The 17,869-nt window shown below is 34.9% G+C and overlaps 1 protein-coding gene across 1 annotated transcript in view; it reads right to left on the bottom strand.

Annotated features, from left to right (window-relative positions):
- LOC132734608 (signal recognition particle subunit SRP72-like) overlaps positions 1–17,869 on the bottom strand; it is a 75,699-nt gene that overhangs the window by 9,349 nt on the left and 48,481 nt on the right. Inside the window, exons 13-15 of the mRNA XM_060721402.1 lie at positions 9,364–9,459; positions 7,504–7,607; positions 4,995–5,204 (exon numbers count right to left, since the gene is read on the bottom strand). Of these exons, the coding sequence (XP_060577385.1) occupies positions 4,995–5,204; positions 7,504–7,607; positions 9,364–9,459 (410 nt within the window). The remainder of the gene's footprint in view (positions 1–4,994; positions 5,205–7,503; positions 7,608–9,363; positions 9,460–17,869) is intronic.

Genomic DNA, 17,869 nt, shown 5'->3' with positions numbered 1-17,869 from the left:
GAAAATTATGTTTATACAACCTAGTCATATTATTACGATGTGGGATTTTAAAGTAAATCCTATAAGGAATGAAGAAGTTGGAGTAAAAAATACCAATTTCTCGAAAAAAATCTAAGTTCAAGGGGGACATAATTCTGGAAATAGTCTTGCTAGAGTATTTAACCTTCTCAAAAATGTTGAGTGATAATAAGAAACATATATATGAAGTTTGAAGTAGATACATTAGGAAATAAAGAAGTTATTTAAACAAGAGGGCCATGATGACCTTAGATCGCTCACCTGACTTATCAAACTCATCCAAACAATTACCTAGACAAGCATTCTGACCAAGTCTCATGACAGGTGAGTCAAAAATGTGACCACTACAGTGTTAACAAGGATTATCCATATTTGAGCAGTGCCACCTAGTTTTTTACCCAGGTGACACATATTCAAACTTGACCTAGAAATCATCAAAACAAACTTTCAGACCAATTTCCAGGATACTTGGATCAAAACAGAAGCAACTAGAGTGTTAACAAGATTTTTCTATTTTTAGCTCCTGTGACCTAGTTTTTCATCCGAGATGTCCCATGTTCGATTTATTCCCAGCAATGACCTAGACAAGTTTCCTGACCAAGTTTGATGACAATTGAGTCAATATTGTGACCACTAGAGTGTTAACAAGGTTTTTCTATTTTTAGCTCCTGTGACCTAGTTTTTCATCCAAGATGACCCATGTTCAAACTCATCCGAGCTATCACCTAGACAAGCATCTTGATCAAGTTTGATGATGATTGATGCAAAAATGTGACCGCTAGAGTGTTAACAAGGTTTTTCTATTTTTAGCTCCGGCGACCTACTTTTTCATCCGAGATGACCCATGTTCAAACTCATCCGAGCTATCACCTAGACAAACATCTTGACCAAGTTTGATGATGACTGATGCAAAATGTGACTGCTAGAGTGTTAACAAGGTTTTTCTATTTTTAGCTCCGGTGACCTTCTTTTTCATCCAAGATGACCCATGTTCGAACTCATCCGAGCTATCACCTAGACAAGCATCTTGACCAAGTTTAATGATGATTGATGCAAAAATGTGCTGCTAGAGTGTTAACAAGGTTTTTCTATTTTTAGCTCAAGTGACCTACTTTTTCATTCGAGATGACCCATGTTCGAACTCATCCAAGCTATCAACTAGATAAGCATCCTGACCAAGTTTGATGATGATTGATGCAAAAATGTGACCGCTAGAGTGTTAACAAGGTTTTTCTATTTATAGCTCTGGTGACCTAGTTTTTCATCCGAGATGACCCATATTTCGAACTCATCTGAGCTATTATCTAAACAAGCATCCTGACAAAGTTTGATGATGATTGGGTCAAAAATGTGACCACTAGAGTGTTCACAAGGTTTTTCTATATTTAGCTCCTGTGACCTAGTTTTTCATCAGAGATGACCCATGTTCGAACTCATACAAGCAATTGACTAGACAAGCATTCTGACCAAGTTTGATGATGATTGGTTCAAAAATGTGACCACTAGAGTGTTCACAAGGTTTTTCTATTTATAGCTCCTGTGACCTACTTTTTCATCCGAGATGACCCATGTTCGAACTCATCCAAGCTGTCACCTAGACAAACATCCTGACCAAGTTTGATGATGATTGGGTCAAAAATGTGACCCCTAGAGTGTTCACAAGGTTTTTCTATTTTTAGCTCTTGTGACCTAGTTTTTCATCCGAGATGAGCCATGTTCGAGCTCATCCGAGCTTTCAACTAGATAAGCATCCTGACCAAGTTTGATGATGATTGAGGCAAAAATGCGACCGCTAGAGTGTTCACAAGCAATTGTGGACGGACGACGGACATTCACCGATCCTAAAAGCTCACCCTGAGCAAGCTCAGGTGAGCTAAAAAGACAACATTTTTTTTCATAAAAATTCTAAGTTCAAGGGAGGTAATACTGATAATTTTTGTGCTAGAGTTGTAAACCTTGTCACATATGATGTGGTTGATGACCAGAAACTTATATTTAAAGTTTGAAGTAAACACCTTAAGAAATAAAGAACTTATAGTGAAAAAGCTGAAAAATTTAAATCAGAAATCTTGAAATTCAGGCTATTTGTTGCCATAGCAACCAAAATTTTCAACATAGGAAGAAAAGATAAAGATGTGCATAATCTCCATACTGCCATCTATCCATATATCAAGTTTCATAAAAATATTTTCAGTACTTTTTGCGTTATCGCGGGATCCAGTTTTGTGGACGGACGGACTGATGGACTGATCTACCCATGTTTCAAGTTTCATAAAAATATTTTCAGTACTTTTGAGCTATCACTCGATCCAGTTAATGTGTTAAATTTGCCATATTTTCAGACTATTTGTTGCCATAGCAACCAGAATTTTCAAAATAGGAAGAAAAGAAAAAAACGTGCATAATCTCCATACTGCCATCTATCTATATATCAAGTTTCATAAAAATATTTTCAGTACTTTTTGCGTTATCACGGGATCCACTTTTGTGGACGGACAGACTGACGGACGGTAATCCTAAAAGTCCACTCCGGTTAAACCAGTAGGGGACTAACAAGATTGCATTTGTGAAAAATGCTATGCCACTGCATTAATACATGTACAACACTGATGTAGGAACAGAATTTTTTTTATTCTTTACAATTGAAGATTTCCATAATGCATAGATCTTTGACCTATCTAATTCTTATTATCAGATAAATGGTTAAATCTATTGTTATTCAAATAAAAGATCAGAGTAGGAATCTATCAATGCAGTTGAGTCTAATGAATTTGGTGGTGAAGGTCCTTATTTCACATGGCCAAAATTCCATGTCAAAATCTAGGCCAGCTGATATCAAAGTTCACTTTAAATCTTAATCTGTGCACATGGTTCAAAATTCATAGCTGCACATCAAAGGACAAGAAAGTACATGTAGGTCACATCATCAAAATCACCTGATATCAAAATTTAATTTTACAACTAAAACTGTGCACATAGTCCAAATTTCATGGCTGTACATCAAAGGACAAGAAAGTAGGTCAAAGGGTTTAATTCAAACAATCTTGATATACAGGTCCACCAAACAACATTTCATGTCAAATATCTAAGCTGTAGCTTTCTCCAATTCAGAAAACATTTGTTTTAGTTTCCTTTTACTATGTGTTCATAATGAAAATGAATGCCCCCTGGCAGGGCCAATTTTGACACCAGGGGCAAAATTTGAACAACTTTGATAGAGGACCTATGGCTGATATTATAAAACAAACATAAAAGCTCTAAGCCTTGTACCTTCAGACAATAAGATTTTTAATTTTTTACTATATGTACATAGTGACTGAAAAATCAATGACCCCCGGGGCGGGGCCAATTTTGACCCCAGGGCTATAATTTGAAGAATCTTGCTAGAGATTCACTACGCAATGTTTCATGCAAAATATCTAACCTCTAGCCTTTGTCAATTTCGAGAAGATGATTATTTAAGGATTTTACTATATACATGTACATAAAAGGAAAACCTATGACCCCGGGGCGGGGGTAATTTTGACGCTAGAGGCAAAATTTGAACATCTTTGGTAGAGTACCTATAGATGATATCATATACCAAATATCAAAGCTATAAGCCTTGTACCTTCAGACAAGAAGGTATTTTAAGTTATTACTATATGTACATGTAGTAAAAAACAAAGACCCCCGGGGCGGGGCCAATTTTCACCCCAGGGCTATAATTTGAACAATCTCTGTAGAGGTCTACCAGACAATGCCTTATGCAAAATATCTATGCTTTAAGGCCTTGTGGGTCTTTACAAGAAGATTTTTTAAATTTATTCTTATAATTCCTTTTGGTTGCCATGGCAACCAGATTCACTACGCAATGTTTCATGCAAAATATCTAACCTCTAGCCTTTGTCAATTCTTTATTGACAACTTTATTCTTTGAACAACTTTGGAAGCCCAATCAGGTTTGGTTAAAATTGAACTAGTGGTTTTTCACAAGAAGATTTTTTAAGTTCACTATATAATCTATAGAACACACAAACATACATACATGTACATACATACATACAAACATTCATACATGTACATACAAACACACACACACACACACACACACACACACACACACACACAAGTGAATCGCTATATGCCACCACATCACAGATGCTGCGGTGGCATAAAAATCATTTTCAATTGTACCTATCTTCTTAAATATGTTTGGCTGTTAAAAATTTTACCGGCAAATCAATGATACCTACGAAGGCTGACACAAATCTAAATCATTAGTTACATCAATCATTTAATCCTTAGTTACAATCATTTAATTGTCAAGTAATTAATCTGTATCGGACCGCTCCTGTTACACAGACACTTCGATTTGCTTACAGTCCCACAAATGGGCTGATAGTAAATGATCATTGCACCATCACTGTTTAGTATATAATATTTTTTCTATTTCTCTTTGATTTTTTGAAAGAGCAAAATTAAGGGAAACAACAAAACACATTCACACATTGGTGATCACCAATTTAACTCTAGGTTTTGGTTACCCTTGAGAATTGTTCATTGAGTAATCACAATTTTCTGTGCCTTTTTGATTATTGGAATTTTATTTGTATGTGTAAATGTGTGATTTTCATGTGTAATTTACGCATATATGCATCTTATCTGGAGCCCTGGGTCCACAAGACAACACCTCATGCAAAATAATTATACTCTAGGCCATGTGGCTCTGGAGAAGATATTTTTTTATTGTCACTATCATTCCTTTTGGTTGCCATGGCAACTAGATTTGTGCTTGGAATTAAATTCTTTGAACAACTTTGGAAGCCTTTCACCCAAGGAACAGTCCTGGCAAGTTTGGTTGAAATGAGCCTCTTAATGTTTTATTTTTAAAAGATCTTTTAAGTTCACTATATTATCTATATAACAGATGCATGTGCACGCACACAGATGCAGACACGTGAACATACAGATACATATTAATATGAAAAACTTACGGTCCAGGGGACGGTTCAGCTTTCTGTGTTTTCTTCATGTATTTCGGTCCAAGAGAACTGAAGGCTGTCTCTAAAGCTTCAACATCAACAGACTGGGCAATGTCATCCACTGAAGGTAGGTCCCGACTTATCTTCTGGGCTTTGGCAGGATCTACTTTAGAATAGGCTGCAATCAACTGGGCTAGCACTTTTGAATCTTTTGGATTATTTCTGTAATTGATGAAGATCTTTCAATAATAATTTCGAATGTTTACCTAGCAAGCATTTTTACTGCAGAAGGCTTGAGTTACCTTTGCCAAAAGTTCTTAAAAGATAATAAACATTCTATGCTCTCGGCATTAAAGTTACACAAAAATAGACTTAAATCTATACAAGTCTACATAAACTATGTGACCACCAAGGTGGGACCAATTTTAATCTGAGGGATATGACTTTTTAAAAACTTTTTTAAAGGCCCACACGATAATTCTACACGCCAAATTTTTTAGCTATAGGCATTGTACTTTCAGAGAAGAGGGTTTTCAAGACATTTAACACAAGTTTATGTAAACTAAGTGACCCTCCAGAGTGGCCATTTCTCACCCCAGGGGCATGACTTATATAACTTATGTAGATAACCATTAAGCAATCATGAATGCTACATGCCAAATATCTAAGCTCTTGGTATTGTAGTTACACAAAGGATGTATTTTCCAATACAAGTTCATAAGAAACTAAGTGACACATTGACCAATAGGGCATGATTTATATATCTTTTGTACAGAACTATAAGGTGATGCTTCATGCTAAATATTTAAACTGACAGCATTGTCTTTATTAGAAGTTTTTAAGATATTTCTATTATACAAGTCTATATCAATTCAATGACTCGCTAGGCAGGAGTAATTTTGACCCCAGGAGCATGATTTATTTACCTTAGTAGAGGACCACAAGGTGATGCTACATGCTAAATATCTAAGCTCTAGATATTGTAGTTTTTAAGGAGAAGTCTTTTAAGATATTTTTACAAGTCAATATAAACTAACTGACCCCTGGGACAGGACCAATTTTGACCCTAGGGGCATGATATATAGAAGTCCACTTGGCAATGCTACATGTCAAATATCTTAGCTCTGGGCACTGCAATTACATAAAGAAGACTTAAATGTATTTTCCAATGTAAGCATCTGTAAACTAAGTGACCCCCAGGACAGGGCCTTTTTGACCCCAGGGGCATGTTTTACATACCTTTTATAGAGGTCCACATGGCAATGTTACATGCCAAATATCTAAGCTCTGGGCAATGTAGTTTCATAAAAGACCTTTTAAAAATGTATTTTCCTATCTAAACTTAGTTACCCTATGGACTGGCCATTTTAACTCTAGGAACATTATTTATAAAAGTTTTGTAGTGGACCATAAGGTGATGCTACTGGTGAAATATCTAAGCTCAGGGCATTGTAGTTTCTGAGAAGAATTGTTTTTAAAAATTTCATTTTTAAAGTCTATTTTTAGCTTCTGTGGCCTACTTATGCATCAGACTTGAAGCATTTACAAAAGGTTTGTAGAGGACTACCTCCTGTGAAATCACTCTGGAAACAATTAATAAGTAACTATCTATTTCACAAACTTTATCAACCTCCAACGTTTTGAAGGGTTTAACCACTCTTTATCATGGAGTTTGCTGTTTATTTCATAAATCACATATTTGTCTTCTTTTCTCTTACACTATGTAATGTATTCTTAAATTGTTTTATAGTATACATGCATTTTTTTTCTAACCATTGGCCCTGAAATCTCTCACCTAAATATAAAACTCTCCATGACAAGGAACAAATAATATTGTTATCTATGAACAAAAGTAAGATATAAAATTTAAACTTAAAACTGATATCACAAATTTCATATCTGTATCTGAAATAGTGCATGTGTAAAACATTACTGTTGTTATTGCTAAGGGAAAAAAACAGTTTCAAAAGATGTGTACATATAAGAAATATCAATGACCCACTGGGGCGCAATTTTGACCTCAAGGCTTTTATTTTGTAGATACCCATAAGAAGATTTTTTATGCTCAAAATGTAACCTCTAGCTTATTACACGTTTGACTGTAGTAAAAACTAAAAAAATCTTCTTTTGAAAAAACAGTCCGGACACGAATGAAGTGGGAACACACAGACGGACAGACAGATGTTGCAATCATATTATGCCTCCCTTTGGGGGCATAAAAATAATGATGATAATAGTAGAGTAATAGTGGTAGCATTCCTTGTTAAGCCATGCATGCACTTGACTGTCCTGCCTGTTTGACAGGGGAATAATGTGAAGTGTGATAGAATATTCAAATTCTAGCACAAAAGCAGACACTTTGTTAATTGTAACATGATTTTTAAGGATAAATCTCTAGAGATGCTTTGGGAAAGATATCAAATCAATACTATCTTTTTCAAATGTCTGGACTTTTGCTAAATTTACAAGAAAGAATTTTTTTTACTGGAATCTAAATAATATATGTATACACTTTACTTACTTGCGTAATTCTTCCAAGAGTTTAATTGCATTCTCAGCACTTCCATGTTTCAACATGAAGTTGGTATTCACTTTCAACAAGGTTTGCATGGCCTCAGACTTTGTCTGTAACAAAACAAGAAGGCCATGATGGGCCTGAAATCGCTCACCTGTATATAGACTTGGTAGACACCTACTAAAAGATCTTTCATGCTTAATATCTAAGCTGTAGCTTTTTGGGTTTTTTAAAAGAAGATTATATAAGTTTTTACTACATACAAATAAGGAAAATCAATGACCCCTGGGGTGGGGCCAATTTTGACACTGACTAGACGATGTTTCATGCCAAATATTTAAGCTCTAGCTCTTTCGGTTTTCTATCAGATTTTTTAATTTTTTATCAGGTTTTTTTCTTTCGGTTGCCATGGCAACCAGAGTTCTAAATGGAATTAAATTCTTTGAACAATTTTTAAAGTTGACTACCAAAGGAACGTTCCTGTGAAGTTTGGATGAAACTGGCTAAGCGGTTTATGAGGAGATGTTGTTTAAAGTAAAAGTTTAAGGACAGATGCCGGACTGACGCCGGATGAAAAGCAATCACAATAGCTCACCATGCCACTTTGTGACAGGTGAGCTAAAAACAACAACAAACAGGTAAAGACAGGTTTTGATCAAATGCAACATAACTACTAAATAGGACAGATGGCTTTGTCCATGAAGGAAACTGCTGGTTAAACATATTCTCTCAAATTATGAATCATGGGTAATAGCCCTAATGGGGTCACAATTGTTTCCTCAAAAGACACCAGTGGTGATTATTTCAGACTTGGCAACTTGAATATTTTTGTTTCTTCTATGTAAGTCTGTATTAGGGCTGTCATTGAATATCGCAATATCGATATATCATCGATATTCATCATCCGATACAATATCGATACACACTTTCAAATATCAAGACAATCTAAAATTTATGTATTTCTGTTAGTTCACTATACTGGAAGATGAAGAATATACCTCTCTATTTTGCCTAATAAGAGGTCACCTTTTTCCAGTTTTCTTGGCTAACTTGAAATTTAAACTCCGTTTTCAAATGTCAGCGACAAAAAATAACAGAAAATAACAAACTTTTTGTTATGTTAGTTTGTAGTCAGTAAAATGTCTAACACAAGCATGCACATATTTAAATATGTTTCATTGTATCTACTCTCAAAGTTGATATATTGATATTTGTTTCTCAATATATATCGATACAAAATTTTCCATCAATGACAGCCCTAGTCTGTATAGTTATTCCCAAGACATGACTCAACAAGAGCCACCGCCGGGCGGGGCAACGCTCGACTTTTTACTTTCTCTAAAAGCAAACAAAGAAATGTTTGAACAAAATCTTTAAATATACTATTTTATATATATATATAAATAGAAACACGCAATTCTTTAAATAGAAAATTCTAAAAATAGAAACACGCAATTCTATAAATAGAAAATTCTATAAATAGATACACATGGTGACATGTGGTGGTGACACGTGGTGTTGACACGTGGTGTTGACACATGGTGTTGACACATGGTGACACGTAGTGGTGGTGACACGTGGTGGTGGTGACACGTGGCAATGACGTGGTGGTGGTGACATGTGGTGGTGGTGGTGACAGTGACACGAGGTGGTGACATGTGGTGGTAATCATGGTCACAAAGATGCAAAGCAAATCATTTTCAGCAGCCAAAATAACTCAAATTTGCTCATTCTGTATCCAAAAATTACTGGAGCTTCACAAAGAAATAAAGTCCTTGAAACACAAAATTAAACTGAAGATAGTCTTGAAGTTTTAGACACTGTTTTTTAATAATGACTCTTTATTAACTTGGACAATTGCCTTACCTGATGTTTGCGAGTCCAGTTTACAGCTGCTGACAAAACCTCCATTGCAGACTCTGCATCTTCCTCACTCATGTACAATGTAACAAGGGCAGAAACCTACAAATCAAAGTTACTCTATTAGTTACAAGAGGGCCATGATGGCTCTGGATTGCTCACCTGAGATACATTGCTAGAAAAGCTAAAACAATTCTTCTTATTCAATGTTTAAGTCAGTAATGAAGTCATTTTTCACACTGTGTAATTGTTAAAAAACATGCATATGTATGCTACAAAATGCTTCATGGCATTGTAATTCAAAACAAACTATTTAATTAAAAGTGTTTATTTTAGTCTATATGAACTTAATGTACCCCAAGGGATTGAACCAATTTGGTACCAGGGCTGTGATAAACTTTTTTAGAGGACCATAAAGTGTAGCTACCTGCCAAAAATTAAGCTCTGGGCATTGTACTTTCAAAAAGGCAATTTTACTACACAAGACTATGTAAACTAAGTGACATCTATAGCAGGGCCATTTTTACCCTAGGGGCAAGACTTACTAAACTTTTGCAGGGATCCACAAGGCAATACTACATGCCAATGATGTGTAAACTCTTTGCAATGAAGACTTACATGTACAGTCTACTCCACTTATAACAAGATCGGTTTTAGTGACATACTGCTTATAATTACATTCTACTGTGTCCCGGCCTTTTTCCTTCTATTTTCCTTTCATTTTATATCACTTATAACAAGATCAGAAGCAATTATTGAGGAATAAGCAATCAAATGTGTCAGCCTTGTTCTGTCAGCACTCCGGCCTAAATTGTCCTCTAGGTGATAACAACTTTTAATAATGAGCGATAAGCAGAAATGTAGCAGCTGATTTCTTGCAGTGTTATTCCGTGCTGGTGATAAATACACTGCATGAATTTTGAAAATGAAATTAAAAATGTTAATAGTTATAAAAACAAGCATTTGATAGTATTGCGGGCAATACAGTAGTCCCCTACCGGTCCCTCAAAAAGTTCTTTAATTGTCATACACTCCTGTGTATTGCCATTTATAATGAATTTGAGGATGAAGTCTGTATTTGAAAATATCGACCACAAAACATAATAAAATAAGTTTGTCTATATCACAGTAATGTGTTAAGTTTCCATGCTTAGTAAGGAAATTATGTTTATACAACCTTGTCATATTATTACGATGTGGGATTTTAAAGTAAATCCTATAAGGAATGAAGAAGTTGGAGTCAAAATACCAGTTTCTCGAAAAAAATCTAAGTTCAAGGGGACATAATTCTGGAAATAGTCTTGCTAGAGTATTTAACCTTCTCAAAAATGTCGAGTGATAATAAGAAACATATATATGAAGTTTGAAGTAGATACATTAGGAAATAAAGAAGTTATTTAAAAAAGACAACATTTTTTCCCCTAAAAAATCTAAGTTCAAGGGAGGTAATACTGATATTTTTTGTGCTAGAGTTATAAACCTTGTCACATATGATGTGGTTGATGACCAGAAACTTATATTTAAAGTTTGAAGTAAACACCTTAAGAAATAAAGAACATATAGTGAAAAAGCTGAAAAATTTAAATCAGAAATCTTGAAATTCAGGCTATTTGTTGCCATAGCAACCAGAATTTTCAACATAGGAAGAAAAGAAAAAGATGAGCATAATCTCCAGACTGCCATCTACCCATATTTCAAGTTTCATAAAAATATTTTCAGTACTTTTTGAGATATCACTGGATCCAGTTTATGTGTTAAATTTGCCATATTTTCAGACTATTTGTTGCCATAGCAACCAGAATTTTCAACATAGGAAGAAAAAAAAAAGACGTGCATAATCTCCATACTGCCATCTATCCATATATCAAGTTTCATAAAAATATTTTCAGTACTTTTTGCGTTATCGCGGGATCCAGTTTTGTGGACGGACGGACTGACGGACTGACAGACTGACAGACAGACAGACAGACGGACGGACAGACAGACGGACAGACGGACGGAGGGTAAACCTAAAGTCCCCTCCGGTTAAACCGGTAGGGGACTAAAAATACACGCGGTTAGAAGTCGTATGTGATTTCAAATGTTTTGTTTAAATTCAATGATAGCTAGATATATTTATATGCATGTATATTTAAATAAAACAAAAACTTCTTAGTGCAAAGAGTTACCTCCAGTTACTCTTTGTGAAAGCGAAAGTAGAAATTAATGATGCTCGGCGGTGTCGGATTTCTCAATTTGTTCTGTCCAGGTTATAACAAGACCCGGTTATAACGAGGAACCATGCGAAGTCCCGACAATCTCTTTGTTTCTGGAGTGCACTATATTTTCCTAAAATTTTTTAACTAAATGACCCCTGGAATGGGGACATTTTAAACAAAAGAGGTATGATTTATGTAACTTTTGTACAGGACCACAAGGTGATGCATCATGCAAAATATCTAGGCTCTAGGCATTGTAGTTTCCGAGAAACAAGGTTATGTAAACTAAGCAATCCCCAAGGTGGGGACATTTTTGACCCAAGCTGCATAATTTTTCACACAACTGTTGAAGATGCTTCCTTGAAAATTTCTGATCTCTGGGCATTGTACTTTCAGAAGTGTTTTAGACCTTTTAAGAACTGTATAGTGGGAAACTGTTTAGTAAATTTTATTTCCCCTTTGTTCCCTTTTTTCAAGGATACACAAATTAAACAAGGAATTATCATAGTATTGCAAGCAATCCATAAGTCCCCTACCGGTTAGAACCCCATCAACATTCTGAAGGGCCATTGGCCATTCACTTATGTTTCAATTTTTCTCTATTTTAAGTAAATTTGTTGGAAAAGTTCTTTAAAAGTGATCACAGGAAACAGTTTTTATGAACAGACAGACAGACAGACGGACTGAAGGACACTCTAAAGTTAATATTTGAAACATCCCTGTTACCAAAATATAACATTTTAAAAGCAAAATTCTTAAAGAGGAGATAACTCTTGAATTAAAGATGCAATTTCATAAAAAAAATTCAGCTCTTTTTGACTAATCACAAATATTGTTATATTTGCCATGTTTTAAGCCTATTTGTTGCCAAGGCAACAGATATTTTTTCAAAATAGGAAGAACAGATAAGACATGCATAATGTCAAGACTGCTTTCTACCCATATGTCAAGTTTCATAAAAATATTTCCAGTACTTTTTGAGTTATCACTGGATTCAGTTTATGTGTAAAATTTGCCATATTTTCAGTTTATGTGTTGCCATAGCAACCAGAGTTTTCAACATAGGAAGAAAAGAAAAAGACGTGCATAATCTCAAAACTGCCATCTACCCATATTTCAAGTTTCATAAAAATATTTCCAGTACTTTTTGCGTTATCACTGGATCCAGTTTATGTGTAAAATTTGCCATATTTTCAGCTTATTTGTTGCCATAGCAACCAGAATTTTCAACATAGGAAGAAAAGAAAAAGACGTGCATAATCTCAAGACTGCCATCTACCCATATGTCAAGTTTCATAAAAATATTTCCAGTACTTTTTGCGTTATCACTGGATCCAGATTATGTGTAAAATTTGACATATTTTCAGCCTATTTGTTGCCATAGCAACCAGAATTTTCAACATAGGAAGAAAATAAAAAGACGTGCATAATCTTCATACTGCCATCTATCCATATACCAAGTTTAATTCAAATATTTTCAGTACTTTTCAAGTTATCGCGGGATCCAGTTTTGGACGGACGGACTGACAGACAGACGGACGGAGGGTAAACCTAAAGTCCCCTCCGGTAAACCAGTAGGGGACTAAAAACACAAAATATATTACAAATAAAATGTTTAAACTAATCTTTAGTTTTTCCCTTTTTAAATTTTTTTTAATAGGTTGGTCTAGTCAGACTTGATGTTTTGTCCAAGTATGAATCATTTCCATAAATAAACTGACAAAATTCAATCATTTGATCTTGAAAATTAAGGTCATTTAAAGGTCAAGGTCATATCTAAATAAGTCAACATGTCCCACTGGTCACAAGTATTGTTTTGACCATGTATGAATTTAATCGTACATAAATAACAAAATTAAGACAACTTAACGAAAATTCAATAACATGACCTAGATAGTCAAGATCATTTAAAGGTCAAAGTCAGTTCAACCTTTTAGGAGGACTCTTTGTCAAAAGGGTTATTTAGTCCAAATATGACAATAAATAGTTCATTAAACACAAACTTACAGCCAGTTATAGCAAAAACCAATTTGACTTTCAAGGTCAAACATGAGTCAAGGTCCATTTGAGTTTCATATACATGAAGGTCTAATCCTACAGCATGTTGTATCTAATCGAGAACATTTTACAATAAATAAGTTGAAGTCCATCAATAAATTTGACACCTTCCATCTCGAGATATTTTCACACCTTTATTGCCCACGAAGATGACTGACAATCAACTTATGCTGATCAACTTGTATGACTGGGCGTTAATTACACAGCATTGTGTTCTAACAACCTTTGTATGCATTTCTATGAGTGAAAATATGTTTTAATTGTCATCATTCTAAATGCTGTAGTTGTATTTAACTAGAAATTGTCACAAGGGCCTAATACCCCTGACACATGTTTGTCAGAAAACATGCTTTTTTGTTAATAATTTTGCACATAGGGAGAATGCAGTAGTTTATAGATGTTTTTCAAATGTTTTTAAATTTTTTGTCCTACATCAATAAGATAAATTAAAGTTTGGATTATTAGTTTTCCATGACTTCTTTTAAGGGCAATCAGTTCTTTCTTCCTGAGATTTCTTTTCAGTGAGGTCTATCTACCTATATAGTTTCATGTTGATACCTTTCATAGTTCAAAAGTTATATATAGAAAAAGTTCAAAGTGTAACAGGAGCCTGGTTTCTACTGGGTGATGCTCCCGGAATAGGTTTTGGACACAGAAAAACACAGAAAAATACACCTCTTGTAGTTTCAGAGTTATGTCCCTGGACAAAGTTCAAAAGGCAATAATTCAAAAATTAAAGTTATCGGCAGGACACCAATTTGGACTGACAGATGGACTGACTGACAACCCGACGACTATATGCTCCCCCAAAATTTTTCGGTGAGCATAATAAGGCAAGGCAGAGTTATTGTTCTTTTGCACTGCACGTCTACACAATGAGATCTATCTACCTATAAAATTTCTTGTTAATACCCCTTGACGTTTTAGAGTTATGTCCTCAGGACAAAGTTCCAAGTGTAAAATAAACAAAGGGCAGTAACTCCAATTTTAGGCATGGCAGGGTTACGGTTCTTTTGCACTGCCCTTTTACTCATTGAGATCTATCTACCTACAAAGTTTCTTGTTAATACCCCTTTTTTTTAGAGTTATGTCCTGACAAAGTTCAAAGTGTAAAATAAACAAAGGGCAATAACTTCAACATTAGGCAAGTTACTAAGTTACTGTTTTTTTGCACTGCACTTCTACTCAACAAGATTTTTTTACCTACAGTTTCTTGTTAATTACCCTTGACGTTTTGGAGTTATGTCATGGACAAAGATCAATGCAACAAAACCAGGTTTTTAACGACCAAGTTTTGATGTGGCAGAAATCAATAGTTCAAAAATCACTGAAGTTATTGAGTAGAAGCTAAAAGTTCTACTGTAAGTAAATGACCTTGACCTTGCTCCCAGATATCAAAGTGGCAACCCCAAGCTGCCACACAGCAAGTTTGGCATCAAAAGATAAAAGCATGTGAAAACTGAATTTCATTTTTTAAGCAACAGTAACCTTGACCTTGTTTACAGACACCTAGGTAGCAATACCAAGTTGGGTCTTGATTAAAGCTACCCTCATTCTAAATTCGGTGTCAATATGTCTAAGCAAACTCAAGTTATTAAGCGGGGATTGAATTTCTATTTTTAGCAACATTGGCACTGATCTTGATCACAGACATGTGGGTAGCGATCACAAATTGCCTCCTGATATAATTTGCTGTCAATAGGTCACAATTAAGTTATTGAGCAGAAACTGAATTTCTATTTTTAGCAATTGAGTGACATTGACCTTAATCATAGTCACCTGGATAGTTATCCTCATTAGCGTCTTGATATAAGCTACCAGTACACCAAGTTTGGTGTCAATAGACTAAAGCAAACTCAAGTTATTGAGGGCAAACTGAATTTCTATTTTACATAACAGTGACCTTGACCTTGATCAGACACCTTTGTAGCAATCACCAGCTGCCTCTTGATATAAGCTACCCATACACCAAGTTTAATGACAATAAGCCAAAGCAAACACAAGTTATTGAGCGAAAACTGAATTTCTATTTTTAGTAACAGTGACCTTGACCTAGATTACAGACACCTAGGTAGCAATCACCAGCTGCCTCTTGATATAAGCTACCCATACACCAAGTTTAATGACAATAGGCCAAAGCAAACTATAGCAATTGAGCACAAACTGAATTTCTATTTTTAGTAACAGTGACATTGACCACAGACATCTTGGTAGCAATCCCAAACTGCCTCTTGATACACCAAGTTTGGTGTCAATAGGCCAAAGCAAGTTATTGAACAGAAACTGAATTTTTCATTTTTAGTAACAGTGACCTTGACCTAGATCACAGACACCTAGGTAGCAATCCCCAGCTGCCTCTTCATATAAGTTACCCATATACAAAGATTAGTGACAATAGGCCAAAGCAAACTAAAGTAATTGACCAGAAACTGAATTTCTATTTTTAGTAACAGTGACATTGACCTTGATCACAGACATCTGGGTAGCAATCCCAAACTGCCTCTTGATATAAGCTACCCATACACCAAGTTCAGTGTCAATAGGCCAAAGCAAGTTATTGAACATATTGTCTAGTATTGATTGTATGTAAATTTAAACACTTACAAAGGGGCATAACTTTGTCAAAATGCAATACAGAGTTATGAAACTTGACCTGCATATCTTACTTGTGACACCTCATAATATTATATATTCTAAGTTTCAAGCAGTTACCTGTACTAGTTTCTGAAATATTCAAATACGTGTTAAAATTTAAGAACATTTTCTAAGTCAATTTTTGACCTTCAAGTTTGACCTTGACCTTAAGATGGCACAAACATTTGAGTAAAGTTTGAAGAAAATTCTTCCAGTAGTATAGGATTTATAGAGCAGATATGACATATTGTCTAATATTTGATTGTATGTAAATTTGAAGACTTAAAAAGGGGCATAACTTTGTAAAAATGCAATACAGAGTTATGAAATTTGACCTGCATATCTTAATTGTGACACTTCATATATATTTTAAGTTTCAAGCAAATATCTTTTCTAGTTTCAGAAATATTCAAATACATGTTAAAATTAAAGAATATTTTCTCAGTCAATTTTTGACCTTCAAGTGTGACCATGACCTTAAGCCAGCAAAAGGGTAACATGGGTTCTACACATAACCTTGTTGAGGGGAAAATATGAGCCAAGATTGTAGAAGATCTTTCAATTAGTGTAGAACTTACAGAGTGGACACAACATACTATCTTTATTTGATTGTTTGATATTTGACCTTCAATTGTGACCTTGAACTGACACATGGGCAACATGGGTTCTGCACATCCCCTTGTTGAGGTGAACATTTGAGCCAAGTTTGAAGAAAATCCTTCAATTCGTATAGGATTTATAGAGCAGACAGGATAATGGAGACGGACAGACGGACTGACCGACGCGACAAAGCAAATCCATTATAGCCCCCCCCCCCCATTTTGTGGTGGGGGTATAATGAGCCAATTTTAACCCCAGGGCATTTATTTGAACAAACTTGGTAAAGACCCATTAGAAGATGTTTTATGCTAAAAATCTAAGCTCTAGCTCTTTGGGTTTTTTAAAAGAAGATTTTTTAGGTTTCTTCTATATACATATATGGAAAAGCAATGACCCCCTTGGGCGGGGCCAATTTTGACCCCTGGGTTTTAATTTGAACAAACTTAGTAGACACTTACTAGCCAAATATCTAAGCTCTAGCTCTTACGTTTTTTCACAAAATTGTAAATTTGACAAAACATATCAATTCACAAGCGAAACCGCAGATGCAAAACATCACATGCTGATCAACATTCCTGTAAAGTTTCATAACCCTATGTCAAATACTTTTTGAGCTACATGTCACACAAGTTGAAAATTGCAAATTTTTAATAAGTCAAGGACAATTACTCTACAAATACTAAATAAATCTAAATGAAAATTCCTAGGTGCACAACTACATATGCTGATCAACATTCTTTAAAAGTTTTATGACCCTAGGTCAAATTCTTTTTAAGCTATGTGCAACACAAGTAGAAAATTGCAAATTTTTATCAAGTCAAATGCAATATCTCTGTAAAACAAAATAAATCCACAAGCGATGCCCCAGGTGCAAAATTTCACATGTTGATCAACATTCCTGTAAAGTTTCATGACTCTAGGTCAAACATTTTTTGAGTTACGTGCGACAAAAGTTGAAAATTGTAAATTTTTACTAAGTCAAGAGCAATGACTCTAAAAATACTACATATATCAACATAAAA

This window comes from Ruditapes philippinarum, unplaced genomic scaffold (assembly GCF_026571515.1).
Source record: "Ruditapes philippinarum isolate M1 unplaced genomic scaffold, ASM2657151v2 ctg8078_1_1_1_1, whole genome shotgun sequence".
In the NCBI taxonomy this organism is placed as follows: Eukaryota; Metazoa; Mollusca; class Bivalvia; order Venerida; family Veneridae; genus Ruditapes; species Ruditapes philippinarum.
Note: the sequence above shows the minus strand (reverse complement) of the source record. Positions and strands in the feature narration are given on the sequence as shown.